A 22,690-nucleotide genomic window follows, 5' to 3' on the forward strand; every position below is an offset into this window, starting at 1 on the left:
GATTGGTGAAATCTAAGTATAGAATTCACAACCAATTTGGGGTTTGCGCCCTGCTTCCTAGCAGTCTGCCCTGAGGTTGGTAATCACACTCTTGAGTCAGTGCAAAAAGCATTATATTAACATCCTATGGCAATGAGTTCCACAGATTGATTATGCATTGTGTGAGGTATTTCCTTTCGTTTGTTTCAAATTTTCTGCCTATTAATTTCATCAGGTGACCCCTACTTCTTGTGTTATGTGAAGAGGTATTATGATATTTACTGTCTTATTATCTATTATTGTCTTATTCTCTATCCCTTTCCTAATGGTTCCTAACATTCTGTTAGATCTTTTTGACTGCTGCTGCATATTGAGTGGATGTTTTCAGAGAGCTATCCTCAATAACTCCAAGATCTCTTTCTTGAGTGGTAACAGTTAATCTAGTGTATGTATAGATTAACATGTATGTTAATCTAGTGTATGTATCTAATATAGTGTATGTATCTAATAGTGTATGTATCTAATAGTGTATGTATCTAATCTAGTGTATGTATAGTTAATCTAGTGTATGTATGTACCTCACCATCAGTCTCAGTAAGACAGAGGTCTTGTTCCAGACAGAATCTCATTCCAATGCCTTAGTGCCAGCCATCTTCATCCAAAGCATACAGCTGAAAAATGGGGATCAGTTTAAGTATTTGGGCAGCATCATCTCAAGTGATGGTTCCTTTGATATGCCCCCAGCATCAGTAAAGCCAGCCAGGCCCTCTGCCGACTCCAGACAAAAGTCTTTCACCAACACAACATTTGTCTCTCCACCAAATTGAAAATCTACAGTGCAGTGGCTCTGACATATCTCCTGTAAGGATCTGAGACATGGACTCTTTCTAGATGGCACAGTAAACAGCTTGAGCAATTTCACATGAGCTCCATCCACTCAATAATGAGCATTTGCTGGCAGGACAGAGAGACGAATATTAAGATCCTTGAGAGAGCAAACACAACCAGCATTCAGGAAATACGATTCAGAGCAGAACTTAGGTGGACTGGAAATGTCATCAGAATGGAAGACCACTGTCTCCCAAAACAGATCTTGTATGGAGAGCTGAGTCAAGGCAAAAGAAAGAAGGTTGTCCATATAAGTGCTTCAAAGATAACCTGAGGAGAAATCTCCAGTGGGCTGGCATCAATCTCAAAGAACTCAAGGAAATGGCTCAGAACAGGTGGCTCAGAACAGGCTTGCTGGTGGTCTCTAACAAGATCAGCATGTAACAGGTTCAAGTGGGATTGACGAAATCGTCTCCAGGCTGCACGTGCAAAGTGCCACAAAGCTGCATCATCAAACCTCAGAGATTTGACTTCCCATGCCCTCAGTGTGTCTGACTCTGTGCATCAAGGTTTGGACTTAAGAGAAAATTGTGACAATATCATCATCATCATCATTGTCAGTGATGGACTACCAACAATCTCTTCGAGCATTTCATAGTGACTGTCACCATTTTGATCAGGTGGCCGGTAGTGTAGTCCTCCTGATAGTCTTATTGTTCAAGCATGGAATTTCTATCAATAGAGATTGTATGATATAGTTTGATTCATTTGAGGTTTTTATTTTATTTGACTCTATGCATTTTTCACATATAGTGCCACTCCCCCACGCGTGTAACCTACTCTGCTATTCCTGTGTATTTGGCACCTGGTATTACCATGTCCCACTGATTATCCTCATTCCACCAAGTTTCCCCAATGGCTATTGTATCAGTATCCTTATATAATGTCAGATACTGGAGTACCTGACAACCACCCATCTTAGTATTTATACTTCAGTCATTTGTATATAAAGCACTTGTACATTTTGTCAATATTCAGTGGCTTGCCTTCATATGTTACATTTAAATAAGATGGTCTTACATTTAACTGTTCCTCACTAGCTCCTACCTTCCCTTTACCAACTTCTTTCCTATCCTCTTTACTAGGATGTAGAGTCCCCTCTTTAATATATTTATCCCCAAAGGATAGCTCCACATGTGCTCCTCTGCACCTGTTGTTTCCTCCCCAGGCCTTAGGGTTTAAAAAATCCTCTGCAACCTTTTTGTTAATATGCCAGCAATCTAGTTCCATTTTCCTTTAGGTGGAGCCCATCCTTCCTGTACAGGCTCCTCTGTTCCCGAATGCTTTCCCGGGTCCTAATAAACCTAAAACACTTCTCCCTACACCATCCTCTCATCCAGGCATCGAGACTCTTATCCTACAATTCTGCCTAACTGGCCCTGCAAATGCTGCCTGAATCCTTTCATTTGATAAAACCTCCCATTACTCATCTCCACCATGATATTGTGCCCGCTAAACCTGATATTATAACTATTTCCTGTGTTTCATACTTACTTTCTGAAATGGACTGTAAACTCCTTGGCACATCGCCGGTGCATTTAAATTGCCTGCAAAGCGCTATGCGCATGTATTGCACTCCACCGCTCGCACCAGTGCCATCCTCTTGCTAATCATTACCACCAGCGCAGCTTCTACTGCTGCTCGTCCTCTTCATTATGAGGCAAAATATATCAGCCCGGCTGATGAAAAACAACCGCCAGTTGGATCGTAGCTCTGCATTGGCAGCGCACTGGACATTATTAGATCAAGTTTTTAAGTCCTGTGGCGCGATCATCTAGTCGGGTGGGTGGATGGAGTTCCCCTTTACTGCGCTTCCATAGGAGATACGCTTGTGCAACTGACAGAATAACTAGGCTTCTGATTTTGTTCTTCAAAGCTCTCAGTGAGCTGGGATCTGAAAGGTCGCTTCTCCCTCTGTGACCATAACCTCCCGAGATGGCTGCGATCCTCTAGGATGATGAAATGCCTGATGTAAAGAGTAAGAACAGTGAGAATGGGAAACAGAACCTTTGCTGGCTCATGAGCAGGGAACTCCCTTCCTGAAGAGCTGAGGATTGCAAGGGCCCTGATCATATTCAGGACAAAATACAAGACCCAACTCTTTGATATAACCTTCCCATCACATACTCGCTGATTCATACCAACGCACACACTTGCACTTGCAAGTGCATGCACAAACACAAAAGCGAAACAACTCAACGCTACTATTCTGTCTTCTCTTAGAAAGAGAATAGAAATACAAGGAACGACAAGAATACAAAGAAAAGAAGAGAAAAGTGCATTTGATCCTTTATATCCCTGGACAAGGAAGAGAAACAAAATATCAGGGCTGCCTGTAATCCACTCACATATATCAGTTTTGTAAGGCGCTTAGATACCATGGCTTTGGGCATAGTATAAAATATAAATAAATATATTTAATCTTCTTTGATTAAACTGATCTGTTGTTGGTACCAGCTGAACTTCTATTTAAAAGTTAATTGTTATTAGTAGGAAATACAAATTGATCTTTTTAAAGCGGAAATCTTAGTTGTTTCACAGTTTAGCTGTTGGTAACAAATTTAACTCTCAATTAAAATTCTTGTTCCTTCTACTAAATGACAAATGCTGGACACTCGCTCAATAAATGATAAACAGTAACCCAGGAAACAATAAAAGAACATTTTATTTTCCACTGCATTTATCTTCGTGTGCCCCAAAGCATTTTACAGGGTTACGGTAAATTATACCACTACGGAGTTAAATAATAAATAATAGAAAAAAGAAAGATAAATTAAAAAGTAAAGAGAAAAATGTTATAGATGAGATTTTAGAGATGGAGAGTCACTGGGACAGACATATACAAAGACTTCCTAGAGGATAGAGCTGGGGAGGTAAGATTGCGGACGGAATGTGAGGAAATCGGGAATGAACCAAAGCTTATTAAAATTAGTGAAAGAATCTTATTAACGTCAATGGTGTTTCATTAAGGTTTGAATGAAGGAGTGGGGAGGAGAGAAGCCGAGAGTTTCAGAGTACCCATGAGGTCGGATAGAGCAAATCAGGGAGGGTTTCAAAAACGAAACAAAATGTAGAGAACAGAACTCCTGTTTTCAAACGTCAGAGCTCAAATCTCTTTGTAAAGAAAAGGCCAGAATCATTAGCAAAGTAATTTTTAAAAAGTTAAATGAGATGCTTGTGGCATTTCCCATTTCCATCAATAAAAAGTGGACACTCTGAGTACTGGAGAGCGAGGAAAATATAAAATAGATATTATCGTTTTACATTTATATCTGCTTTACGGTTAAATATTTCAATATTTCTTTTATTGGGGGAAAGAAAGTTCCTTTAGTCTATCCCCGGTTATTACAACATCATTCACTCAGATTTTTCTATGCACACACATAATATGAGAATGATCAGAAATCAGATTAAGTATAAATAACATGAAAATATTTATTCTCAAAGATGCATTAAATATAAATACGAAAAAAATAATTTGTTGCTGTGACTCACATTTACCACATTGTGGCGCTGTCTACTAAAAGACCGCGTTATCCCAGGAAAATAGAAACATAGCTCCGCCCTGGGAGGAAGAAAACATTGGCTGCCCCAGTCTCAGAATAACGGATCATACTGGATGCGACAAGAGGGGACGGAATGCATTGTGACCGTCCTCCAGGGTCGCTCAAAAATATTATATAGAACGGCTAGTTCTTAGCTAATCAGATTTGAATCGGAAACATTCTGCGCCCGCGATGGCTCTTCTCCGGCAAGACTCCCTGGTAACCGGGCAGCTGCTGCGGCTGGTTCTGCTACACACGGCCTGGGAGGTGGGCAGCGGCCAGGTCCGTTATTCCCTGCCGGAGGAATCCAAACAAGGCGCCTTTGTGGCCCGCCTGGCCCAGGACCTGGGGCTGGAGGTGTCGGAGCTGGTGTCTCGAATGTTCCGGATGGTCTCCAAAGGCAGGGGAGACTATTTTGAGGTAAATTTGCAGAGCGGCGTTTTGTTTGTTAAGTCGCCAGTAGACAGGGAAGAGGTGTGCGGCCAAAGCCCCCTGTGCGCCATTGACCTGGAGGTGATAGTGGACAAACCCCTGAGGATATTTCACGTGGAAGTGGAGATACAGGATATAAATGACAATGCTCCTGTTTTCCCTGTGAATGGCTTAAATATATTTATTGCAGAATCGAGATTGCCGGGCTCTCGATTCCCACTAGAGGGCGCGTCTGACGCAGATATTGGTACAAACTCTCTGCTGATTTATACACTCAGCCCAAATGAACATTTCACTCTAGACTTGCAAACGAAAAATGATCAAACCACATCTGCAGATATGGTTTTAAAGAAACCACTGGATAGAGAGGAAACCTCTGTGCATAATTTATTACTCACCGCCACTGATGGGGGCAAACCGGAGCACACTGGCTCAGTTCAACTCCTCATCACTGTCCTGGATGCCAATGATAATACGCCTGAATTTAATAAGCCAGTCTACGAAATAAAATTATTGGAAAATACAGCTAATGGTGTATCAGTGATGACCCTCAACGCCACAGATTTGGATGAGGGAACGAATAAGGATATTTCCTATTATTTCATTAGTCATCTTCCCCCTGATGGAAGAGACTTGTTCAGTATAAATTCAAATACTGGTGAGATCAGAGTAAAAGGAGAAATTGATTTTGAAGTGTACAATGTATATGAAATTCGCGTTGAGGCGAAAGATAAAGGGAATCCCCCACTGGCTGGACACTGCAAAATTTTGATAGATGTTTTAGACGTGAACGACAACGTCCCTGAGCTGGCCGTGACTTCCCTTTCCCTGCCGGTACCGGAGGACGCTCCCCCGGGGACAGTGGTGGCTCTTATTAGCGTCTCCGACCGAGACTCGGGAGACAACGGCAAAGTCACCTGCTCCATCCCCCCGGACATGCCCTTTCAGCTCGTCTCCACCTTTAAGAATTATCACTCGCTGGTGCTGGCGGAGGCCGTGGATCGGGAGCGAGTGTCTGAATATAAGATCCTGGTGACAGCCAGAGACGAAGGGGCCCCGTCTCTCTCGGCCAGCAGCAGCATTTTGGTGCCGATCGCGGATGTGAACGATAACGCCCCTGCTTTCCCTCAGCCCGTGTACACTGTGTTTGTGAAGGAAAACAACCGTCCCGGGGCCCATCTCTTGAGCGTGTCGGCGTCGGACCCGGACGTGCGGGAAAACGCCTTTGTGAGCTACTCGGTGGTGGAGCGCAGTGTGGGAGAGCAGCAGCCCGTGTCGAGCTACATCTCGGTGCACTCGGAGAGCGGGCACATCTATGGGCTGCAGCCCTTTGACTACGAGGAGCTGCAAGTGCTGCAGTTCCAGGTGAGCGCGAGGGACGCCGGGTTCCCCTCCTTGTGCGGGAACGTGACTGTGCAGCTCTTCGTCCTGGATGAAAATGACAACGCGCCGGCAGTGTCCCCGCCTGGCTCCGGCCGCGGGTCGCCAGGGCCCGAGCTGGTTCCGCTGTCGGCCGGCGCAGGGCACGTGGTGGGCAAGGTCCGAGCGGTGGATGCGGATTCCGGCTACAACGCGTGGCTTCGCTACGAAGTGCAGGAGGCCGGGACTGCGGGGCCTTTCCGGGTGGGTGTGTACAGCGGGGAGATCAGCACCACGCGGGCCTTGGAGGAAGCGGACGGCCCCAGCCAGAGACTCGTGATCCTGGTGAAGGACCATGGGGAGCCGGCGCTGTCAGCGACAGCCACGGTCAGCCTGTCCCTGGTGGAGAGTCCGCAGGCTGTGAAATGGGACTCGAGGCAAAGGGTCGGGAGCGAAGGGCCCTTGGTCGACATGAACGTGTCTTTAACGATCGCCATTTGCTCGTTGTCCGGGCTGTTTGTGTTGGTGATTGTCGTGTACGTTGGCCTGAGATGCCACCCGGGTCCGGAAGTGATGTGTGGTCCTGGGAAAGCCACCGTGGTGTGCTCGAGCGAGGTGGGGAGTTGGTCCTATTCGCAGCGCCAGAGCCGGAACCTGTGTGTCGGGGAAGTCTCCGCCAAGAATGACCTCATGGTTTTCAGCCCCAACTTCCCTCACTCTTCGGAAAATTGGGAGGAGAAACAGCAGGAGCTCACACCAAATGCAGCAGGACAGGTAAGTCTCTGGAAGTAATGTCACGAGTAGTCTCTCAGAGAAGACTGTGATAGTATCTCCTGCTTTTTGTGTAAATAGTTATTTGAGATGGCTTTTAAAATAAAGACATTTGAAAGTAATCGCTATTTTTTTAAGGACATATCTAATGGTTTCACAAGAAATGAATGATGCTCAATCGTGATTTTTGTATTTCTGATGAGTGATCTGAAGCTTTGGTGAAATTTAAGGGGAGGGTTCAGTCCTGAGGCTTGGGTAGATTGTTTTTAATAATGAAAATTAATATTTTAAATACATTTTCTCTTTTTAGTGTTACCTTTTACTTTTAATCAGTATGTAACCCGGAAGTGTTTTTCTTTAAAGTCTGCAGGAAAATCACGCTTTTTATTTCGCACTAATTTCGAGCTGAAATAGATTTCAGCCTCTGTGTGGTTTGATTCTTAGGAACTCAAACCGTGCAATAGCAGGATATATTTAAAGTTCTGAAAAATTAGCTCTGATTGTGAGTTGTCAGATCCGCTAGATTTTATTTATTTATTGTTTGAACAGACTGTCACTTTCAAGGAGTGTTCCAGTTCGATTTTAGTAATCTGAAAATAGACGCTTGATTTCCTTTTCCATCTCTTAATGAAAACATTGCTGTTTTTCCTTCAGTCCCTGACTGAATTTCAGTCTTAGTTAAAATGAAGAAATGGAGAGACTGCAGCTCATAAGAAAGATGAAGGCTCCTGTTAGGAATACAAACATTCACGTTTTTTCAGTGTCCTACAGTCAATTGGAGGAAAAATAATATGTTGCCATCTCCTATTTTCGCAATTTTGTAGCAAAATTCTCACAACGAGGCAAGTATTCCTGTCAGTGATGAGAGTTTGGACTCTATGGTGGACGGTGTTTCTTTATCTCAACACTGTGGCACTAGTGTAGTGGCAAACACAATTGTATAATATTGTATGGTGAAAAATAGTTTTAAGTGTTAGACTGAAGCATTGAATTTCAGCTGTCCTCCTGAATAAAAATGCTCAATATATATTAATTGGAGATGGTAAGATCTGGCAAATGTATATTAGGAACGTCTATAAGTTTATGGGTTTAGATTTCAGAAATTTCAGCTACTGATGTAGTGGGAAGAAGTAGTAGTGAAAAGAAAGAGAGGACCGTATCTTGATTACACTAGTGTAAATCCAAAGTAATTAGGTATTCCAATGGCATTCCATCCTCTACCTGTAGGAAACAACGAACTCCTATTGGCTTGAGTAGGAATAACTCATATCCTGGGAAGCACAGTTTCTAAGTATTGATTCATAAATATCATATTATGATGATTTTTCACCTTATTCTTTTGAAGCATAGGAACTGCCTTATCGGATCACACCAATGACTGTCACAGTAGCATACTAGTAGATGTCTTGAGGAAGGTGTAAAATTCCAGTGACAAATGCTAGCATGCCTCTGGGAAGCTTCTTCTTAATCCAGGGCAGTTGTTGGTTGCTTCAGTCTTGAAGTAAGAGGCCTTTTTATTATGTATAGTGCACGAGAAGATATTTCAGAAATGCGGAGTCCTGGTGATGAAGATAATAGTAATGGTTATTTGTAGCATAATCATATAAATGTAGGGCTGGAACTGGAAGGACCTCCAGAAGTCATTAAGTCCAGCCCCTGGGTTGTGGTGAACCAAGTGAACACATCTCTAACAGATGTTTGTCCAACTTGTTTTTAAAAACGTCCAATCATGGGGATTTCACAACCTCCCTTGGAAGCCTGTTCCTGACCTTAATTACAAAATTACTCAGATTTTACAGAAGTCGATTTTTGGGAACAGATTGTATAAAGTCGAGTGCATGCATCCACACTAAGCACATTAATTCGGCGGTGTGCATCCACAGTACCATGGCAAGCATCGACATTCCAAGCAGTGCACTGTAAGTAGCTATCCCACAGTTCCCGCAGTCCCCACTGCCCATTGGAATTCTGGGCGGAGCTCCTAATGCCTGATGGTGCCAAAAATTCGTTGGGGGTGGTGATGGGTAAATGTCATCAGTCAACCCTCCCTCCCTCCCTCCGTGAAAGCAACGGCAGACAATCATTTCACGCCCTTTTCCCTAGATTGCCCAAGCAGATGCCATAGGATGGCAAGCATGGAGCCGGATCAGCTCACCACAGCAGTTATGACCATTGTAAACACCTCACGCATTATCGTGCAGTTTATGCAGAACCAGAATCTGCAAAACCAGGTGACAAGGCGATGGCAGCATGGTGACGAGAGGGATGAGGACATGGACACAGATTTTTCTAAAACCGCAATCCCCGGCAATTTGGAGATCATGGTGTTAATGGGGCAGGCTCATGCTGTGGAAAGCTGATTCTGGGCTCGGGAAACAAGCACAGACTGGTGGGACCGCATAGTGTTTCAAGTTTGGGATGATTCCCAGTGGCTCCTAAACTTTTGCATGTGTAAGGGCGCTTTCATGGAATTTTGTGACTTGCTTTCCCCTGCCCTGAAGTGCAAGAATACCAAGATGAGAGCAGTCCTCGCAGTTGAGAAGTGAGTGGCCATAGCCCTGTGGAAGCTTGCAACACCAGACAGCTACCGGTCAGTTGGTAATCAATTTGGAGTGGGCAAATCTACCGTGGGGGTTGCTGTGATGCAAGTAGCCAACACAATCATTGAGCTGCTGCTATCAAAGGTAGTAACTCTGGGAAATGTGCAGGTCATAGTAGATGGCTTTGCTGCAATGGGATTCCCTAACTGTGGTGGGGCTATAGACGGAAAGCATATCCCTATCTTGGGACTGGACCACCAGGACAGCCAGTTGATAAACCGCAAGGGGTGCTTTTCAATGTGCTGCAAGCACTGGGGGTGGATCACAAGGGACATTTCACCAACATTAATGTGGGATGGCCGGGAAAGGTTCATGATGCTCACATCTTCAGGAACTCTGGTCTGTTTAAACGGCTGCAGGAAAGGATTTACTTCCCAGACCAGAGAATAACTGTTGGGGATGTTGAAAAGCCTATAGTTATCCTTGGGGACCCAGCCTACCCCTTAATGCCATGGCTCATGAAGCCATACATAGGTATCCTGGACAGTAGTAAGGAGCTATTCAACTATAGGCTGAGCAAGTGCAGAATGGTGGTAGAGTGTGCCTTTGGACGTTTAAAGGGTCACTGGCGCAGTTTACTGACTTGCTCAGACCTCAGCGAAACCAATATTCCCATTGTTATTGCTGCTTGCTGTGTGCTCCACAATCTCTGTGAGAGTAAGGGGGAGACGTTTATGGTGGGGTGGGAGGTTGAGGCAAATCGCCTGACCTTTGAATACACGCAGCCAGACACCAAGGCGATTAGAAGAGTACAGCAGGAAGCGCTGCGCATCAGAGAAGCTTTGAAAACCAGTTTCATGACTGGCCAGGGTACCGTGTGACACTTCTGTTTGTTTCTCCTTGATGAAAACCCACTCCCTTGGTTGCCTCTAATTCCCTGTAAGACACCCACCCTCCCCTCTTTGATCACAGCTTGCTTGCAAAGGAAATAAAGTCACTATCATTTAAAAACCATTCTTTATTAATTGATTATAAAAATAGAGAGAGAACTCACAAGGTAGCCTGGGTGGGGTGTGGGAGGAGGATAGAAAGGAAGGAAAAGGCCACTTCAAAATTTGTTGAATGACAGCCTTCTGTTGCTTGGGCTGTCCACTGGGGTGGAGTGGTTGGGTGCCCAGAGCCTCCCCCCGCCGCGTTCTTGGGCAACTGGGTGAGGAAGCTATGGAATTTGGGGAGGTGAGAGGGCAGTTAAACAGGGGCTGCAGTGGCACCCTGTGATCCTTCTGCCCTTCCTGAACCTCCATCACATGCCGGAGCATGTCCATTTGATCCCGCAGTAACCCCAGCATCGCATCCTGCCTCCTCTGATCTTCCTGCCGCCACCTCGCCTCACGTTCATTGGCCGCTTTCCTGTACTGTGCTACTGTGTCCCTCCACACATTCTGCTGAGCTCTGTCAGTGCCGGACGACTGCATGAGCTCAGAGAACATTTCATGGCGCTTGTGGTTTTTTTTGCTGCCTTATCTGAGATAGCCTTTGGGACGGAGGAGGGAGGCTTGAAACATTTGCAGCTGCTGGAGGAAAAAAAGGGAGTGAAGTATTTAAAAAGATACATTTTACAGAACAATGGCTATACTCTTTCACGGTGAACAACACTATTCACATTACATAGCACATGTGATTTTTGTACAAGGTCGCATTTTGCATCTTATATTGAGTGCCTGCGGCTTTGGTGTTAGAGATCACATATGCAGTGCCAGGCAACAGAATTAGGCTTGCAGGCGGCCATGGTAAGCAATAGTCTTTCGGCTTCTGCAACCTTCATAACAGCAGTGCTCTCCTTTCCCATACCAAGCAAAGCCCATTGAGTTGGCCATTTAGTGCTGCGGTTTTCATGTTAATGTGCAGCATAGTCTTTCGGCTTCTGCAACCTTCATAACAGCAGCGCCCTCCTTTCCCATACCAAGCAAAGCCCGTTGAGTTGGCCCTTTAGTGTTGCGGTTTTCGTGTTAACATGCAGCCGCAGAAACCAAACTAAACCCCCCACCATCCAATTCTCTGGGATGATCGCTTTACCCCTCCCCGCACCGCATGGCTGGTATCAGGGAAGACCCCTGGTAGCCAAATGTGAACAGCTCAGCGCCAATGCCCCTCTCCCCCACCGTGTGGATAACTGTGGGGAGGATTTCTTTTCAGCCACAGACAAACAGCCCAGTAGAATGGGCACCTCTGAATGTCCCCTTAGTTAAATTCCCCTATTTCAACCAGGTTACCATGAATGATAACACTCTCCTGAGGATAACACAGAGAGAGAAAGAACGGATGTTGCTTGAATGCCAGCAAACGCCAGGACCATACGCTGCCAGGCTTTGTCATGTAATGATACCAGATTACTTGCTACTAGTATGGTGTGGTAAAGTGTCCTACCATGGAGGAAGGAATAAGGCTGCTCTCCCCAGAAACCTTCTGCAAAGGCTTTTAGAGTACCTCCAGGAGAGCTTCATGGAGATGTCCCTGGAGGATTTCCGCTCCATCCCCAGACATGTTAACAGACTTTTCCAGTAGTGGTACTGGCCACTAAATGCATCCCAAGTCGTCAGGGCTGATTAATAATTAAAAAATGCTTGCTTTTAAAACATGTATTATATTTAAAAAGGTACACTCACCAGAGGTCCCTTCCCCAGCTTGGTTGGGTTGGGAGGGTATTTCATAGAATCATAGAATATCAGGGTTGGAAGGGACCTCAGGAGGTCATCTAGTCCAACCCCCTGCTCAAAGCAGGACCAATCCCCGACTAAATCATGCCAGCCAGGGCTTTGTCAAGCCTGACCTTAAAAACTTCTAGGGAAGGAGATTCCACCACCTCCCTAGGTAACTCATTCCAGTGTTTCACCATCCTCGTCATGAAAAAGTTTTTCCTAATATCCAACCTAAATCTCCCCCACTGCAACTTGAGACCATTACTCCTTGTTCTGTCATCTGCTACCACTGAGAACAGTCTAGATCCATCCTCTTTGGAACCCCCTTTCAGGTAGCTGAAAGCAGCTATCAAATCCCACCTCATTCTTCTCTTCTGAAGACTAAACATCCCCAGTTCTTTCAGCCTCTCCTCATAAGTCATGTGTTCCAGTCCCCTGTTTCAGTCAGAGTGATAAAAAGATCCTGGCTGTCAGGGAGAACGATGTGCTGTGTTCTCTCCTCAAGCTCGTCCTCTTCCTCCTCATCTTCCCCATCCGCAAAATCCTCAGGCATGGCGGAGAGTATCCCATCCTCGGAGTCCATGGACAGGGGTGGGGTAGTGGTGGCGGCCCCCCCTAGAATTGCATGCAGCTCAGCATAGAAGCAGCATGTCTGGGGCTCTGTCCCGGAGCGTCCGTTTGATTCTTTGGTTTTCTGGTACACTTGTCTGAGCTCCTTAAGTTTCACGCAGCACTGTGTTGCATCCCTGGTATAGCCTCTGTCCCTCATGGCCTTGGAGATTTTTGAAATGTTTTGGCATTTCGTCTTTTGGAAAGTAGTTCTGATAGCAGGGGTTCCTCTCCGATGAAGTGAGCTGTAGCTCACGAAAGCTTATGCTCAAATAAATTGGTTAGTCTCTAAGGTGCCACAAGTACTCCTTTTCTTTCTCCCCATACAGTAATCAGATCCAGTACCTCCCGTTCTGTCCATGCTGGAGCTCTTTTTTGATTCTGGGACTGCATGGTCACCTGTACTGATGACCTCGCCAGGCCAAACAGGAAATGAGATTCAAAACTCCCCGGGGCTTTTCCTGTACACCTGGCCAGTGCATCCGAGTTCAGAGTGCTGTCCAGAGTGGTCACAATGATGCACTGTGGGATAGCTCCCAGAGGCCAATGCCTTCGAATTGCGTCTACACTAACCCTAATTTGAAACAGCAATGTTCATTTCGGCGCTAATCCCCTCATCAGGGAGGAGTACAGAAATTGGTTTTAAGAGCCCTTTATGTCGAAAAAAATGGCTTCGTTGTGTGGACGGGTGCAGGGTTAATTTGATTTAATGCTGCTAAATTTGACATAAACTCTTAGTGTAGACCAGTTAGAAAGTTTTTCCTAATATGTAACTTGCTTCTTCCTCCCTATGCACTAGGTCAGTAAACCCCTAAAGAAGGCAATTAGATTAGTTTGGCATGATTTGTTCTTTACAAATCCATGCTGGCCATTTCATCCTACAGGTGCTTACAAATTCACTGTTTAATAGTTTGTTCCAGTATCTTTCCAGGTATTGCAGTTAGGCAGACTCATCTGAAACTCCCTGGTCCTCTTTGTTCCCCACTTTAAAGATAGGTACTATGTTTGCCCTCCTTCAGTCTTCCGGGAACTCACCAGTCCTCTGCTTCTCAATGATAATTGCTTATGGTTCCAAGATTGCTTCAGCTGGTTCCTTAAGTACCCTAGGATGAATTTAATCAGGCTCTGCCAACTTGAATTACCTAAGGTATATACATATTCTTTAACCTTTTATTTCCCCTATTTTGGCTTTCATTTCTCAAATTATTTTTTTGCTGGTCAGTCTCATTTTAAACACTGAATTTTAGGGATTGATTTTTGAACATAAGTCATTGATCTCATACTTGCCACCCAAGAAGGAAATTGCAAGTAAGCGAGATTTCATTTTAACAATAGAGTCCATGGATTACAGGAATGATCACCCTTTTTTCTACTTGATAGTAAACAAGAAGTAAAATCGGATTATGGGAATGGATAGATATTAATCTGAATGTTCTCTTTCCCTTTTTATTTTACCTTGGGTTATTCAGCAGGTTTTCCCTCACTATAACATTTAGGTTATTTACAAAATATGCAGTAATTACTGAGAACCAGAATAATGTAAGCAGAACAATCAGTGTAAGCAGAACAATCTGATATTGAAGGAAACAAAATAAATATCGTCAGTGCAGATGCATCTACCAGAGAATCTATGACTTTTAAATTGCATCGTTTATTTCTCTGCAATGGTCTCGGAAAGCTCCATATAGAAATTCTGTTTTACAGAAATAAATAAAGGCTAATAGAAATTGGCTCTAAATTAAATTGTGGGGTTGTAAATGCATTGTAACATAGCAGTCACAACTTCTAAGAGGAACTTGACTGAGAGCATCCAAGCTACTAATGGAAGGAACACACCTAGTTCTAGACTAATGCTTGTTTCTGGGTTTTATTCACAACAGAAAATAATATCTGGGTTAAGCTGTGATTTACTTTTAGAATATGTACTAACTCAAAGCTAAACCAGCCAATAACGACTTCCCACCCCTACCCCCCAGAATGGAGTCTTCTATACATGACAACTTCTTCGACATAGTAGAATTCCTTGCATACTATGGAAGACACTTTCCCTCTCATCTTGACACGCACAATCAGCTGTCAGTTGAAAAATAGTTTGCGCAAATCCTTGCCAGAGCGTAACGTATTCATGACACTCCCCATACCAGCAATATTTTAGAGAAAATATAATTTTAATGGTCGTGGGAATAGGAAGATAACCAACGCACGAGACTGAATGAGGATTTTCTCGAAGTTACCTCCTCCGAAGCTGTGTCCTGCACGGGGGCGCTGATACAGAAGTAGTACTGAGGAAATGGAAATCAGATCAGATCTCCAATTGTGAGAGAAACTGGGATTCCCACAGCTAAGGACTCCCGTGGTCCTCTGAACGGAGGGAGCAATTCCCAAAGAATAAAAGGGATGAGAGAAAGCGGTTCTTGTGAAGAAAAGAGTTGTGTGTGCCAGAAAATGGCCAGAGGGACTTGGAAGGGATTCTCATTGGAGCCTCTACTGCTTTCAAGAACCACGAAGAAGCATTGCAGGAAATAGTTAACTGTAAAAGTAACCACTGGTGCTTTCTGATTTGGGGACGTGGGGAGAAGGAGATTCCGATCTTTCCAGACTCTAGGACTAGGACACAAACAGGAAGGAATTAAGACAGATTTTTTTAAAAAAGAAAACGGTTTTCTGTTTCCACACTACCAGTCATCAGAGAGAGGAAAAACAAAATGAAACATTTTTTGGGCTTCATTCCATTAACATATGTTTGGAAATGGTAAAAAAAAGTTAATTAAGTTAATGGCCGCAGAACTTTGGAGTCTGAATTCAGGTAATATATTTAAATAGGAACACACAAGCCACAGATATTATGGTGATATATATACGATAAAATGCAGAACTATGTGATAAATAAATTTCTCTGTGACCACTTCACTTTTCTGCGCACTCAGTCACAGCTGATGAAATTATTCTGCAACTGGGGAGTCATGAGATCATCTCAAATTGTTGATGATAAAAATCCCTTTACTACATCACACCATCACATACACATATGTCATTTGTTGAGGGAGATGACTGACTCAATACAGATTCAGAATCTAGGTATCCGAATGTGAAAATAACCTCCCTTAATTGTACTATGTGTGTGATGAGTGTGTGTGGTTTTCTGTATAACTAATTTTAAGTTTGCATGCACTTCAATATCTGTTGATGCGATCACTTACAGAAAGTTAGAAATGGAAATGTTGCGTAAACATTTTGCAGAGCAACTTTTAAAAGCACAAAGTAACGGAAAACAGATAAACCAGCCAGAGGAGACAACAGAAGAAAAGCAATATATGAGATATTAAAGCAGGTAACTACAATTCAAACTACTTCTTTCTCCTCTCCTAAGGCCTCCTGCTGTTCATCTCACATGATTTATGTTGTGACTTTTGTTCTTTGTACAACAAAACTAGTAAGAACAAACCACAAGGGCACAGTTAAAGCTCAAATAAAAGTATGTACTAAATACATAAACATGTAACTCCTAACGACATACATACTGCTTCTCTGGCTGTTTTCTAGCAGTTTATCAAAATATAAAACACAGTAAGCACCTCTAGAGGGTTCAAAAACTATTTTAAGGGATACTACCCTATTCATATAGATTATAATTTGTAACTGAAGAGATATCTTATCATTCAGAGCCGCAGTGAAACACTTGACTTGGCTACAGAGCTCCATATTATTGCCGTCCTTAGAGAAACTCTGAGGCCATTTTTCCTGTCCCTTTCGTTGACCCCATTGCTAAAAAATTCTCTTCTACCTTTACATAAATTAGATGATTACACCTAGTTATGTATTATCTTTACATATGTCTAGTGAGCTCACTATAACTTGATAACGAGATTGTATTTTCTACGTTTTCCGAAAGTTAGAGTTTTATAAGATAGAAAACATATTCCAATAAAAATTTATTAATTTCCTAGGTGCATTTATTAAGAAATGGAAACTTTTAAATCGCACATCATATGTTCTCACATTATCACCTAAAATATCAAGTCAGTCAGTCAATCAAACAAACCCCAGCTGTTTCTAGACCCCCTTATTTTAAAAAGCTATTTAATGTCTTCATATATACATATTTTACTTGAATACAATTTTCCATAATATCAGATAAGATCACCTTATGCAAGAACTGCGTTTGAAGACTGAGACACAAGGGTAACCAGTGCCCATGTGGACAGAGAATAAAAATATTGACGAACAACTATGAAGAAAAATAGTATGGTATTGCATTTATAACTTCAGTCACAAAGTGTCGCTGTCTACCTAAAAAGGAATTTCCTTCAATAGGGAAAAACACAGCGCCAGCCTGATTTAGAGCAGTTTGAATAAAGCTCAAGAAGATGACGAAATAATACTGGAGGAAAAGGGACTGGATTTAAAGCATTAAATTATGATATTTTGGCACATATTTAAAATAATTTTCTACATTTGAGAGACATAAAGCAGTAACATTTTACAAAGAAGAAGCATCCTACGTCCGCGATGGCGGTTCTCCGGCGAGACTCCCTGGGAACCGGGCAGCTGCTGCGGCTGGTTCTGCTACACACGGCCTGGGAGGTGGGCAGCGGCCAGGTCCGTTATTCCCTGCCGGAGGAATCCAAACACGCCACCTTTGTGGGCCGCCTGGCCCAGGACCTGGGGCTGGAGGTGTCGGAGCTGGTGTCTCGGATGTTCCGGATGGTCTCCAAAGGCAGGGGAGACTATTTTGAGGTAAATTTGCAGAGCGGCGTTTTGTTTGTTAAGTCGCCAGTAGACAGGGAAGAGGTGTGTGGCCTGAGCCCCATGTGCGCCATTGACCTGGAGGTGATAGTGGACAAACCCCTGAGGATATTTCACGTGGAAGTGGAGATACAGGATATAAATGACAATGCTCCTGTTTTTTCGGTAAATGAAGATAATTTCATTATTGCAGAATCCAGACTCCCAGACTCGAGTTTCCCACTAGAGGGCGCGTCTGACGCAGATATTGGAACAAACTCGCTGCTAACCTATAAACTCAGGCCAAGTGAACATTTCATTCTAGATGTGCAAAGAAAAAATGATCAAAGTAAATCTTTAGTGCTTGTTTTAAAGAAAGCTCTGGACAGAGAGGAAACCCCTGAGCATCGTTTATTACTCACAGCCACTGACGCGGGCAAACCGGAGCTGACAGGTTCAGTTCAGCTGGTGGTCACTGTGCTGGATGCCAATGACAACGCGCCTGTGTTTAATCAGTCTGTTTATGAAGTGAGTTTATATGAAAATGCTGCCAATGGGACGTTAGTTATCAAACTCAACGCCACAGATTTGGATGAGGGAATCAATAAAGACGTTTTCTATTCATTTAATAACCGCATGTCTATCAAAATAAAAGACATGTTTAGCCTAGATATTAGCACTGGCGAAATAAGAGTGAAAGGAAATATGGATTTTGAAACTCAGAACACCTATGAAATTCAAGTGGAAGCTATTGATAAAGGACACGCACCATTGGTGGGACACAGCAAAGTTTTGGTGGAAGTGTTAGACGTGAACGACAACGTCCCTGAGCTGGCCGTGACTTCCCTTTCCCTGCCGGTGCCGGAGGACGCTCCCCCGGGGACAGTGGTGGCTCTTATTAGCGTCTCCGACCGGGACTCGGGAGACAACGGCAAAGTCACCTGCTCCATCCCCCCGGACCTGCCCTTTCAGCTCGTCTCCACCTTTAAGAATTATCACTCGCTGGTGCTGGCGGAGGCCGTGGATCGGGAGCGAGTGTCTGAATATAAGATCCTGGTGACAGCCAGAGACGAAGGGGCCCCGTCTCTCTCGGCCAGCAGCAGCATTTTGGTGCCGATCGCGGATGTGAACGATAACGCTCCTGCTTTCCCTCAGCCCGTGTACACGGTGTTTGTGAAGGAAAACAACCGTCCCGGGGCCCATCTCTTGAGCGTGTCGGCGTCGGACCCGGACGTGCGGGAAAACGCCTTTGTGAGCTACTCGGTGGTGGAGCGCAGTGTGGGAGAGCAGCAGCCCGTGTCCAGCTACATCTCGGTGCACTCGGAGAGCGGGCACATCTATGGGCTGCAGCCCTTTGACTACGAGGAGCTGCAAGTGCTGCAGTTCCAGGTGAGCGCGAGGGACGCCGGGTTCCCCTCCTTGTGCGGGAACGTGACTGTGCAGCTCTTCGTCCTGGATGAAAATGACAACGCGCCGGCATTGTCCCCGCCTGGCTCCGGCCGCGGGTCGCCAGGGCCCGAGCTGGTTCCGCTGTCGGCCGGCGCAGGGCACGTGGTGGGCAAGGTCCGAGCGGTGGATGCGGATTCCGGCTACAACGCGTGGCTTCGCTACGAAGTGCAGGAGGCCGGGGCTGCGGGGCCTTTCCGGGTGGGTGTGTACAGCGGGGAGATCAGCACCACGCGGGCCTTGGAGGAGGCGGACGGCCCCAGCCAGAGACTCGTGATCCTGGTGAAGGACCATGGGGAGCCGGCGCTGTCAGCGACAGCCACGGTCAGCCTGTCCCTGGTGGAAAGTCCGCAGGCTGTGAAATGGGACTCGAGGCAAAGGGTCGGGAGCGAAGGGCCCTTGGTCGACATGAACGTGTCTTTAACGATCGCCATTTGCTCGGTGTCCGGGCTATTTGTGCTGGTGATTGTCGTGTACGTTGGCCTGAGATGCCACCCGGGTCCGGAAGTGATGTGCGGTCCTGGGAAAGCCACCGTGGTGTGCTCGAGCGAAGTGGGGAGTTGGTCTTATTCGCAGCGCCAGAGCCGGAACCTGTGTGTCGGGGAAGGCACCGCCAAGAATGACCTGATGGTTTTCAGCCCCAACGTCCCTCACTTTGCCGAGAACTGGGAGAAGAAGATAGAATCCGAGTTCACACCTAATGAGAATGAAATGGTGAGTTTTTGTTGTGTGATATATATGCCTTGTTTATATTTTTCTGTGATTATGTCCTATTATTTTCCCTTGGTATTCCCCTGCAAACTATGTTCATTTACATAAAGTTTTTTTGAAATTTTTAATCAGTGGCTTTAATTGTCTTCAAAATAATCCTGGAAATAAATCCAGGGCATTATAACTCCCCAAATCTCTGTTTTAATGTTCAGTATTATAACTTTGGACATTCTTGTTCTTCACATAATAGTGTAATCCTTCTCTGAAGGCAAGTGAAACTAGTTATTTTTGTTTAGTGTGTTATAGGTGATACATGTAGTAGTCATGCCTATAGTTAAGGTTGCCTGGCATATTTCTTTTCATTCACTTAATATTTTCCTAAATTTAAATAGTTCAGAGTGAAATTTATCATGGTGAATATCTGCATCACACATTTTTTTCTTTTTTTAAAATATTTCAGCCAAAAGTTTTGATCTATTTCTGACAATTAGGTATATTTTGTCTATGTTAAAAAAAGTTCGTACATGTGTTTTTTTAAGCAGCTCTTACACTTCTATTCTTTGATGCAGGGACTTGAAATTTGTATCTGGGATTTCCCTTTGGCTAGCTCCATGAAAATTCACCATAATTTAGTGAAGTTTTAATTTCTTGAACAATCTCAAGTAGCACATGCTCAATAGAGACTTGTTGGAATTTGGCAGCTAAATTCTCTGAAGAGTCCATATGCACTGAGCATGCTTTATGCCCTTTCAGATTTTACATGCCAACTGGAGTACACATGTGCTTCCCCACAGAGTAATTACCCATGCTCCATCCCAGGCATGCAGGGACTGAGCAGGCCTTTTCTAATAATTCCTCCTGTTGGTGGCTGGGGGACACTGTGGTGGTGGACACAGGAACTGAGATCAGGGAGACAGTGTATCCTGTGCTTTCAGGCAGAATGGAGGAGAAGGATGAAACACCCTGATTAAAATGCAAAGGGGTGAAGAGGAGGAGGGGAGGAAGGAATGCAGGAGTGTGTTTGAGTGGAGGTTAAGGGCCTCTGGGAGGAATGGGAGTTAGGACAGTTGCTGGGGATAGGAGCAGGGGGTGGGGGCAGAAGGCTGAGAGGGAGGAACAAAGGGGGGGGGCAGGAGCTAGGGGTAAGGTTGCAACCTGCCCAGGGTTTACCAGAATTCCCCCCCTCCTTTTTGAGGTAGCTTTCCCAAGAAATCTGTAAGGGTGCTTAGTCCACACTGCCAGCTGTCCAGTTTTTTGGACTGAGCATCATCCCAGATGTCCCATTTTTCTGTACCTCAGAGGTAGCAACCTTAGCTAGGAGGGAGTGTGATAGGAGCAGGGAGGAGGGGAAAAGCAGGATCCCTGTAGGTGATAGAAGATGAGCAAGGAGGGGGGAACACAGGCAGGAGCCAGGGGAAGAAAGGGAGGGAGGGGTAAGATAGGGACAAATGGGCAGGAGTTGGGCAGAAGATGGATGATCAGGAGACAGGGATATCAATAGACAGGATATATGAGTAGGAGTTGAGGAGGGGACAGAAGAGGACAGAGAGAGGCTTGAGTGGAGACAAAGGCAGAAGGGTCTAAGTACTAGAACACACTCCCCTTCAGAACCTGGACTTGAACCCAGCATTTCTTGGTTATCTAGTAAGCAGCTGTGAAATCTACTCAGCCTACTACACCAGTTACTCTGTTGGTTCACATGGTAGAGGCCTGTGTTGTGGATATAAAGAGCCTAACCCTGTGGGTGACCCATGTTAGGGGTCAATATGATTTTATATGATGAAACATTTGTATTTAAATTTTTAATTTTTTAAAAACCTTAAATTACATTAAAAGGACCTATGTTAAAATAAAATTCAGGTTGAAACGTCAGTTATTCAAAGTTATGAAATGCCAGAATTAAGGTTGCCCAAAGAATATTAACTCGGCCCCATCATGGGTATGCATTATGATACAGTATATAATTACATGAACTGTATACACACACTGTTTTCCACAGGACCCCTATGTTGTTCAATGCATAGGACAGACTGTTCTCTGGGAATTAATCAAGGTTGTGTAGTGAATGAGTATATTTTCTGTAGGAACCCAGCCTCATTTGTTGCAGAAGCTGGAAGGTATATGGTGAATGAGGCAGAGAACTGCAGAAAGAGAAAGGATGGTTTTGTAGTTAAGGCAGTTGAATGCCACCCTAAAGAACTGGATTCTGTCCATGTCTCTGCCACAGAGTTCCTATGTGATGCTGGGCAAGCTACATAAATCTAAATGCATGCAAGTGGACAATGTATATTCCTCATTTTCTGGATATCCAACTAGATACATCTGGGCTCTGATTTGCAGAAGTGCCGAGCACTAACTATATCTGAAGTCAGTGGAAGCTTTGTTCCAAACATATAAAGTGCTGTAAAAATGATTATGTTCTCTGAAGATATGGCCCTAGGCTTCTCAGATGGGCACCAAAATTAGTTGATCCTTCCAACAGTTTTGGCTTTCATCACTGAGCCTCATTTCCTCATGTGTGAATTGGAATAATAATACCACCTTGCCTCACAGGGGTGTTGTAAAATTAAATTCAGTAGTGTTTGTAAAGAATTAATATTCTACTATCAGAACAGGAAATTAATAATTCTGTATTCAGTGTGGGGTTTGGATGGTGTGTATCACATAATGCGTGGCACCACACATTGAATGATGATGATAAAAGTAATATTGAATAGCTACCCATTCAGTATGCACTGAGTGAGGGCTCCTGAGGAAAAATAGTTTATGCACAAGGGGGCTGAATTAAGTTTGCAAGAGAAAACCTATTTGTCAATAACCCTACCGTCATTGCAAATATCTTTATTTTGCCTACTATAATCCTTGTCCCTGGTAGCCTCTTGGGTCTAGATTCATTAAAGGACTTAGATATTGTGATGCTGAGTGTCATGGTACCTAGAAAATTGCTGGGATGCACAAAGCCAGATTTAGGCATGGGGACTCCCTA

General features: G+C 44.3%; 1 protein-coding gene across 4 annotated transcripts in view; it reads left to right on the forward strand.

Moving 5' to 3' along the window:
- Positions 1-22,690, forward strand: part of LOC140915797 (protocadherin alpha-C2-like) — a 323,023-nt gene that overhangs the window by 36,138 nt on the left and 264,195 nt on the right. The window contains exon 1 of one of the 4 annotated variants that reach the window (XM_073356103.1): positions 4,468-6,977. The exons of 2 other annotated variants lie outside the window; for them this stretch is intronic. In XM_073356103.1, the coding sequence (XP_073212204.1) occupies positions 4,605-6,977 (2,373 nt within the window). In that variant the 5' untranslated portion in view covers positions 4,468-4,604. Of the gene's footprint in view, positions 1-4,467; positions 6,978-17,143; positions 19,708-22,690 lie in introns of those variants that run through there. One more of the 4 variants, XM_073356099.1, reaches the window with a different exon arrangement.

This window comes from Lepidochelys kempii, chromosome 8 (assembly GCF_965140265.1).
Source record: "Lepidochelys kempii isolate rLepKem1 chromosome 8, rLepKem1.hap2, whole genome shotgun sequence".
NCBI lineage: Eukaryota > Metazoa > Chordata > Testudines > Cheloniidae > Lepidochelys > Lepidochelys kempii.